This window comes from Balaenoptera acutorostrata, chromosome 3 (genome assembly GCF_949987535.1).
Source record: "Balaenoptera acutorostrata chromosome 3, mBalAcu1.1, whole genome shotgun sequence".
Lineage (NCBI taxonomy): Eukaryota > Metazoa > Chordata > Mammalia > Artiodactyla > Balaenopteridae > Balaenoptera > Balaenoptera acutorostrata.
This window is the reverse complement of record NC_080066.1, coordinates 85,755,756-85,765,062: the sequence shown is the minus strand read 5'-3', so window position 1 is coordinate 85,765,062 and position 9,307 is coordinate 85,755,756. Positions and strand designations below refer to the sequence as shown.

Sequence of the window (9,307 nt, the reverse complement as noted above, 5' to 3'; positions counted from 1 at the left end):
CCTGGGACCCAGCCCAGCAGCAGACCTCCCAGGGACAGTGGGCACATGCCTTGGCATCTGGGCATGCTGATCCTTTTCTCCAGAGAGGGCAGTGTGGGGGCGGAGGGGGTGGAATCCAGCGACTTCTCAGGCCATAAGAATTCCTGCTCTCCCCCTCAGTCTGACCCTCGTTCTGCCCGTCTGGGCCACGGCAATGCCCACGCGCAGGGCAGCGGGGGAAAAGGAAGGAGAGATGGGTTTGCTGGTTTGCTTGGCCGGGCACCAGGAGCGTGAGCCCTGCCCCCCTCCGCGGACTGTCTCCACTCGCTCCTCTCCCCCTCTCCGCCTGCCTGTCCCTCCGGGCTGCTCGGGCGCCACCATTACTGTCCCCAACCCGCCCCGCCAGCCGGGCCAAAGGGCGGCGTGACTCACGGCGCTGCCACCAGCCCACGGCTTGCCCACAGCGTATAAAGGCTGCGGGGTTGAAAGGCGGCAGAGCCTTGCCCGACCCGGCCCGAGGCGCGCAGAGCATGGCCGGAAGCGCGGAGCGAGGCCGCGGGGGCGCGGGCTGGGGGCTGCGCGGCGCCCTGGCCGCCGTGGCCCTGCTCTCGGCGCTCAATGCTGCGGGCACGGTGTTCGCGCTGTGCCAGTGGCGCGGGCTGAGCGCGGCGCTGCGGGCGCTGGAGGCGCAGCGTGGCCGGGAGCAGCGCGAGGACAGCGACCTGCGCGCTTTCCTGACGGAGCTGAGTCACGCACCTCGCCGGGCGCCCGCGCCACCGCTAGACCCTGTGAGCGCCGCGCGCAACAAGCGCAGCCACGGCGGGGAGCCGGCGCAGCACATCCGCGCCGAGAGCCACGACATGCTGTTGATGATGACGTACTCCATGGTGCCGGTAGGCGAGGGCTCAGCTCCCCTTGACGCCCCCGCCGGGGTGGGCGGCGTACAGTGTGGGGAGAGAGCCCTAGACGCCCTCTCCTCCCCTAGCCAGATGGCAAGGTGCCGTGGGGAGAGGTCCTGGGTGTGAGCCCGCTGGGGGAAGTCACCTTGGCAAGCACCTTAGCCCTCTGGGGTCAGTTTCTTCATCTGTTAAATGGGGGAGGGGGTGAAGGGGTAAGTCTTCCACCTCTGACGTCGTTCAGTCTGCAGATAAATGAGGGGAGTAGGCAGTGTTTTTAAGAGCCTACTTCCTAACTTTGGACATAAATTTTCACCTTCTGGTGTGCCAGGAGCCACAGCAGCCCCGGGCTGTGCCTGTGCAATTCGTAGGTGCCCCTGAGAGCACGGAGGTAGCATTTCTGAGAGAGCGCAGGCTGCTTCAATAAAGGGATTCTTTCCCTGGCATGATCTAGTGGTCTGGCGTTTCACCTGGCCTCGGCTCATCAGCACAAGACTGCCGACGTTAATAGTCTCTGTTTAAGTGAAAACAATCAGCCCTAATTTTACCAACCCCCGGGAGCTTTCTACGGAGAAACTTACTCTTGTGTCTAAAGTGGTTACAAATAGTGGAAATCAACATAGAGCAATTTTCTTAAAACTCAACGTCAAAGCTGAGGTTCATCATATGGGCTCTAAGAAGTCTATGGAACTTCAGAAAATGTCAGTGTGTGCTCTCGCAGGCGCGTGCATCTAGGGCGAGTCCATAGCTTTTCGTTAGATTTTCAAAGGGGCTCCATTGCACTCCTCCCAAAAGGTTTAAGAAACACTGCTGTTAAAAAAGTCTTTAAAGCAAAGCCTCAAAAATCTTTTTTCCAGTGTTAACTTTCTTTGCTTTTGCTGATTTTAACTCAATAATTATCTAACAATTACATTTAGATCACATTGCAGTTCCCCATTCCATTTAATTATCCGTTACAACCGCTATGGTCTTATTTCACTTTAAAATAACAAAGATTTCAGTTCTGTCACCGCAAGTCAAGTGTGAGCCATATTTTGGAATCCTAGGTATTTGAAGATAAATCCACTTAAACCTGTTATAGAAGCTTTTAAATATCTTACATGAGCTGAAGTGCTTTTAAAACTACATGGAGGGGGCTTCCCTGGTGGCGCAGTGGTTGAGAGTCTGCCTGCTAATGCGGGGGACGCGGGTTCGGGCCCTGGTCTGGGAGGATCCCACGTGCCGTGGAGCGGCTGGGCCCGTGAGCCACGGTTGCTGAGCCTGCGTGTCTGGAGCCTGTGCTCCACAACAAGGGAGGCCGCCATGGTGAGAGGCCCGCGCACCGCGATGAGGAGTGGCCCCCGCTTGCCGCAGCTGGGGAGGGCCCTCGCACAGAAACGAGGACCCAACACAGCCAAAAATAAATAAATAAATAAATTTAAAAAAAAAAACAAAAACTACATGGAGGACTTCCCTGGTGGCCCAGTGGTTGGGAGTCCACCTGCCAATGCGAGGAGGGAGGGAGGAGGGAAGAGGAGGGGGGGAAGAGTTCAAGCCCTGGCCCGGGAGGATCCCATATGCGGCAGAGCGGCTGGGCCCCTGTGCCACAGCTGCTGAGCCTGCGCTCTGGAGCCCCCGTGTGAGCCACAACTACTGAGCCTGGGAGCCACAACTGCTGAGGCCCACGCGCCTGGAGCCCATGCTCTGCAGTGGGAGGGGCCACTGCAATGAGGGGCCCAAGCACCGCAGCTGAGAGTGGCCCCGGCTCGCCGCGGCTGGAGAGGGCCCGCGGGCAGCGGCAGGGACCCAACGCAGCCAAAAATCAATCAATCAATCAAGGAGTATTTTATATAAAAAAGATAAAATAAGACTACATGGAAGTACTACACACTTCAAACACATCTTATGAGAAAGATCACATTTTCCATTCCTGGATTCAGTTTTTACCCACGTTATCATTTAGAAATCTGGGCCCAAGCAAAAATTTCAAAAAAAAAAGAACTCTGTAAAACGAAGAAATCTCCTTAAGGGAATTCACTCTTTCTTGGCTCTCCACCACGCATTTTGAGGGGTTTTTGAAATCGTCTGAGAAGGATGCATCTGAACATCAACATTTTATATTTTTAATTCTGCTTTTAAGGTAGAGGCTTATGTATCCAAATTGCATCCTGTTCAGTCACTAACCCAAGAGAACGCAGAGACTCATTTCTGTGTCAATATGAAAGCTGATTTAACTACCACCACCTGCTCTGTTGCAAGTCACCAGAAACATTACATTTGTCAGGCTGAGAAGCACTTGTAGATTATCCCCAACTCATCCCCCACTTGCAATGGGTGTGCTTTGACCTTTTGGAGTCACTGAGGGACTTTCTATGCAGGCCAAGAGAAAGCCACCATCCTATTCCTCTTGGGAGTAGTTCTCAAACAGTAGGCTTAGGGATCACCTGGGAACATATTAAAAATGCAGATTTCAGGGCCCCACCCTCAGACTTGTAGAATTATAATCTCCAGAATCGGCTTCCTTAAGAAGTCCCCTGATCCCCATTCCCCCACCTTCCCAACCCCTTGATGAGTTTGATACAGGTGGTCTAGGTGCCACACTTTGAGAAAAGCTCCTCTAGACCATGGCTTCTTTAACTTTAATGTGCTTGTGAATATTTTGGGGATCTTGTGAAAATACAGATTCTGATTGAGAAGGTCTAAGTTGGGGCCTGAGCTTCTGCATTTGTAGCAAGTTCCCGCTGACATCAGTGCTGCTGGTCTGAGAACAACACTTTGAATAACACCGTTCCATAGCAGTGGTTGCACGTTGAAATCGTATGGGGAGTTTAAACATGACTGATGCCTAGGCCCCACCTCCCAGAGATTCTGAATTAATTGTTAGGGGTGGGTGCTCACTCACCAACACAGAGGACCTTGGCGTGCCTTCCCGATGACGGTCAGCTGTGTTAAGCATCTCACTCTCATCAGTTCTCCCTTGAGTCCTCTACTTTGGGCAGAGGAACCAACTTAATTGGTGAAAAACCTTTTACATACTTTATTTTAGCAACAATTTCACCATTCACCTTTGCAGATTTTTCTCATTTTTACTCTCTGTTTTTCTCAGAACAGAGAATTATTCACATGAGGAAACAATTTTTAAGAACTTTCTCAGGGCACCTTGAGTAGAAAAGCTGCTAAGAGAACTATTCAGTGTACAGCATGGAGGTCAGTGTGCCCACTTCTTAAGGTTGAAGCCTACACTTTCCCTCACCCTTTTATATAGCACCAGTAGGTCTTGAATGAAGGTGAAATCAGAAGTCCCATGTCCTTAGAGATCTAGGAACAAAGAAGTAAGCTGTATGCAGACTAATTTCAGCATTTTAAAAAGTCTTCCAAAATGGCTCATTTATCCAAGATGAGCCTTCTTAAGCCAACTGACACTTCTAAGTTCTGTGCTTTTGGCTGAAAGTACATCAACTCAGCGTGGTCATTCTGGTTAGCACAGTCTGACCGGAAACTGATTGGCAGCTGTAAATGACTTTGTTAAAAGGGCAACATAACTAATTATTACTTAAGTACAGTTAGTTTGGTACAGCCAAACACATTAAATCTTTAAAAGTAAGTGGGTACTTTGGAGAAAAGTAAAAGGGGCCCTGGGTACCACTGAGCTTGACCAGTAATGGAACCCATCTGCCAGGAACTCCTGCAGGAGATGCTGCTTCTGTTTAGTCTCCACTCCCTCGCCACCCCTCTTCTCACTCTTCCTCTCATCAGCTGCTCTCTCTCACCCATTCTTCAGGTCTCACTCTTATTGATGTTCTGGTAGCTTTATCATCCTCCCTGAAATCTTGGGTCGAGCACCCAAGGAAGTTTTACTTCTCACAATGTGCACCTTAACAAGCTTTAAATGGATCAAAGATTTACATTTAAAAAATGAAACTCTAAAATTGCTAGAAGAAAATATGAGTAAATTCATTTTTAATTTTGGAATGGGGAATACCTTTCTTTCAAACTATAACTGAAAAGCCTGAAGCAAACAATAAATAAGTAAATTTAACCCCATTTAAAAAGCACACACAACAGCAAAACTGCATCACATACAACAATAAAAACAAATGCATACACCATAAACAGAGGCAAAAGATAAATGACAAACTGGAAAGAAATATTTGCAGCTCATATCATAGGTACAGGGCTACTCTTCTGAATATATATAGCAGTTCTAGAAGTTGATGTAAAAGATAAGAATTTAATAGGGAAATCTGCAACAGAAATAGGAATCCAGTAGGAGTATGGAACAGATAGTTCTCAGGAAAAGAAATACAAATTTCTCTTAAAAACACAGGAAAAGAACTCTTGATTCAAAAATGCAAATTACAACTGCTCTGAAATATAATTTTTACCTGTCAGAATGACAACTGCAAAAGTTTGTCGACATATTTGGTTGGGGAAACTGAAGGGAAACAGACATGCTCTTGAATTGCTGTTTGGAGTGCAAAATGCTACAACCCATATGGAAGCCAATTTGGCAATACCTTTGGATTACAAACACATTTACCCTCTGACCCAGTAATCTTGCTTGTGGGAATTTATCCTGCACAACAGACTTTATCACCTCTGAAATGACGTATGCACATAGTTATTCATTGCAGAATATTTGTAAAAACAAAAGACTATTAACCTGTGTCCACTACAGGACTAGTTAAATAAACTGACCTATACATCCACTGGGATACGAGGTAGCTGTAAAACAAGAATAAGTAAATTCTCTATGTTCTGCTATGGGAACAATCCCCAGGATATATTTTAAGTGACAAAAGTGTAAGGAAGAAGGGGGAAAAATAAATGAAATTAACAAAAGTACTAGGGAGGGTGGGGATGAGGTGGGAATGAGACTTTCACTGCATAGCTTTGTGCATCATTTTGACTTTTGGACCATGTGATTGTGTTACTCTTATCGTGAGTGAAAAGGCCATAAGCACGAGGTTACATGGCAGCTGCCCCTGGGCTGGGGGCCATAGGGCATGGTAGGGACTGCTCCAGCCCAAGGTTCATGTGCTGTGTCTATAAGGGGAGGCTTTTGCTGGTGGTTGCTGTATGAGAACGAGAGCCCAGTGTGCCTGATCTTTTGATTTTGTCAAGAAAAGTAAAAATTCTGACTTTTTTTTAAAAAATTTTATTTATTTATTTATTTTTGGTTGTGTTGGGTCTTCGTTTCTGTGCGAGGGCTTTCTCTAGTTGCGGCAAGCGGGGGCCACTCTTCATCGCGGTGCGCGGGCCTGTCACTATCGCGGCCTCTCTTGTTGCGGAGCACAGGCTCCAGACGCACAGGCTCAGTAATTGTGGCTCACGGGCCTAGTTGCTCCGCAGCATGTGGGATCTTCCCAGACCAGGGCTTGAACCCGTGTCCCCTGCATTGGCAGACAGATTCTCAACCACTGCGCCACCAGGGAAGCCCAAATCTGACTTTTTATGTGAAATCTCTTGGCTTTGAAGTATTGACAAAAATTCCCTCAAAATGTTTTTGAATTGACTGGCAGTGTGTTGGCCAGACAACACTCACATAGTTAGGGGCCACGTTAAGACTTCCAAGCTTAGTTTGCAGCAGGCTCATCTCATAATCATGAGTAGTTTTGAACAAAAATGGCTTTATTTAGTTCCAGCACAACCTCCACCCCCACCACTGATTTCCCAGCCTGGTTCTGGAAGGATAGTGGTATCTATGCCATTGTTATCATTATTGGTGGTTAAATGGAGATGGTTTTTTGCATTCAGTTTGGTTTGGTTTGTTTCATTTTGTTTTGTTTCTGGCTGTCTCTAAACATTAACTCCACCTTCGGAGGATGGAGATTTCCTGTCACTATGGCTTTTCAAAAACATGTGTTCTGAAGGTCATTCTCAAGGAGGAGATTCCAGCTATGTTAAGCAGTAACACATTATAGCAAACAGAACTTTTCATGATGACTGCTATGAGGTACACTTATATGGATCTAGACATTATCTTGTTTACAGGGGACAAAAATCACATTACCTGTAGTTACAGCTTCTGCTTGTATGGATGCTATATTTCCTTGAAGGAAAGGAAGGTAACCCCTGCCTTTCCCACTCCTTGAACTGGGTCACTTCCAGGGTGTAAAAGCTGAGGATTTAGATCAGGGGTTAACAAACTATGGCCTAAGGTCACATCAAGCCTGCTACTTGTTTTTGTGCAGCCCATGACTTAAGAATGATTTTTAAATTTATAAATGGATAGGAAAAAAATCAAAAGAGGAATAATATTTTATGACACATGAACATTATATGAAATTCAAGTTTCAGTAACCATAAAGTTTTATTGGAATACATCCATGCCCACTTGTTTATGTATTGTCTGTGGCTGCTTGACACATGACAACCGGAGAACTGAGTAGTTGCACCAGAGACCATACGGCCCACGAAGCCTAATATATTTTCTGTCTTTTCCTTTGCAGAAAAGTTTGCTGACCTCTCATTTAGACAGTGGTCCATGGGAACGGAGGGGTGCTAGGGATGGTTCCTTTGGAGAGCTAATTTAGTAAAATCAGGGTTCTTCTAGCATAGGGTTAACTCTGGAGTTTAAGACCTCCCACAAGGAAACAGAGCCCAGGACAGAGCTGCCCTGAGACTGTGGTTTCACTCTAGAGGGAGGCTGTGGGGCTGAACCAGCCCTCAAGCCTTTGCTCCCCCTAAGCTGACTTCCCAAGTCAAGAGCAGTCAATGTTAGGACTGCTTTTAGCCACCCATTTAACCCCATATCTAGGCCTTGTTTCACACCCCATCTATTCTCTTCAGTTGAAGGGGAGAAACATATACCCCATTAGGTCCTGTCACATGAAGTGGACCCTGATGAGAGCTCAGAGGCCTGACAGAGCAGAACAAAAAAAGACTAGGCAGCCAAAGTAATAACCCACATGGAGAGACTGGGAGGTGGGTTTCCGTGGCCTTCCTCATAGCAGCATGTGCACGTGGGCACTTGGGATGTCATACCTGACACTGTGGGGCTAATTTGCATGTTAGAAGCCATTTCCAGGTATCAAGGGTAAGAGAGAATTTGAAGCTACATCTCTGCTAAGACTGTGTCTGGTATTGGTACTGTGAACACACCCATAAACTTCACTCATGTATCAGGTCATGATGGTATGTGAGGAAGACAGGAGAGAGTTGGCCCCTTAGCTACATCCTTCAGACACTTTCTTCATTGACACATATTTTGCACACATGCAAATAAAGCATTCAGTGTAGATGTACAGTTGTCATGATTCTCTAAGGACTTATGTGAGAAACAAATGGGTCAAGACTGAGCATCTGGACCCGTAGGGACAGGGAAGTTGTGTTGACCACATGAAAGGCATTAAACCATTTGGACCTGCTGTGAGGTCCTGAGTTGCAGAACAACTGCTCAAATCACGGGTCTTCCAATGCCAAATGGCTGTTCATCCTCCGTAAAGCCCGTGTCTCAGGATCCATCTTTGGCTGGTCCAAGCTCACCTCCACGTGGCGCTACTGCCACCTTCAGCCACTGTCTTCCTGCCCTTAACTTGAGAGACCTGGGATTCCTTCTTCACAGTCAGGTTTGCAGCCAAATTCTCTCTCCCTGATGCTTCCCTGAGGTATGTTGTGGCAGTCGTCTGACCCATGAGTCAGACGGATTCTCATCCCGGACCCACAGCTTGGTAGCTGGGCGACCTTGGGCAAGTCTTTTAATTTCCCCAATCCTCAGTTTCCTCCTCTGTAAGATTGAGATAATAGCATGCACCTCATAGGGCTGTTAGGAGGTTTAAGGGAAACAATGTAGGTAAAGGACAGTGCCTGCTATAGTCAGAGTTCCAGTAAGTGTTCATTGTTGCTGTTACTGAGATTAATCACTATGACTTTATCATGCAGCCCTCCTTGCCCAAAGCCCTCAGTATCTTGTTTCTGGGTTTACTCTTCATCTCCACTTTCTTCAGAATGCCAAGTTGTCTGATCATATGTGCTTTTATCAGCTGCTGCTTCGGGATCATATTTGGCCTTTTGAAGCCTAGGGTGGCATCACACCAACCTAAATCATCTTGTCATTGAAAACAAAACAGAATTAGCCTTGATATGGCAACAAGGCTTCTTCAACAGTTCAGGCTTTCCTGGGGCCTCACCCCTTCTTCATGGCCACTGATGACGAGGTTTGACACCCACTAGAAGAGAGTCACATTCACCCCATTTCTGACTGGCGTAGCTGTTGTTAACTCCTGATGATTCCTGTTGGTGGCAGTCCTGAAAAAAGTTTTGGGTGCTTTCATTTGGAAAATTGAAAAAATGTGAGTGGAAGGTAGAGCAAAAAAATTCTAAGAAAGGAGAACAATTTACTTCTTAGGGGTCTCATGTTCTCTAGGATATAGGTACCTATGTGAGAACTATCAAAATAGTCTTTATATCTGATAAAACATACTTATCTGGAAAAAAAGACATTTTTTAAA

The 9,307-nt window shown here is 47.0% G+C and overlaps 1 protein-coding gene across 2 annotated transcripts in view; it reads left to right on the top strand.

Moving 5' to 3' along the window:
* Nucleotides 1–364: 364 nt before the first annotated feature.
* The window catches only part of GLDN (gliomedin), a 70,455-nt gene continuing 61,512 nt past the window's right edge, over nt 365–9,307 (top strand). Inside the window, exon 1 of one of the 2 annotated variants that reach the window (XM_007170394.3) lies at nt 365–872. In XM_007170394.3, the coding sequence (XP_007170456.1) occupies nt 510–872 (363 nt within the window). In that variant the 5' untranslated portion in view covers nt 365–509. The remainder of the gene's footprint in view (nt 873–9,307) is intronic. The other variant, XM_007170393.3, reaches the window with a different exon arrangement.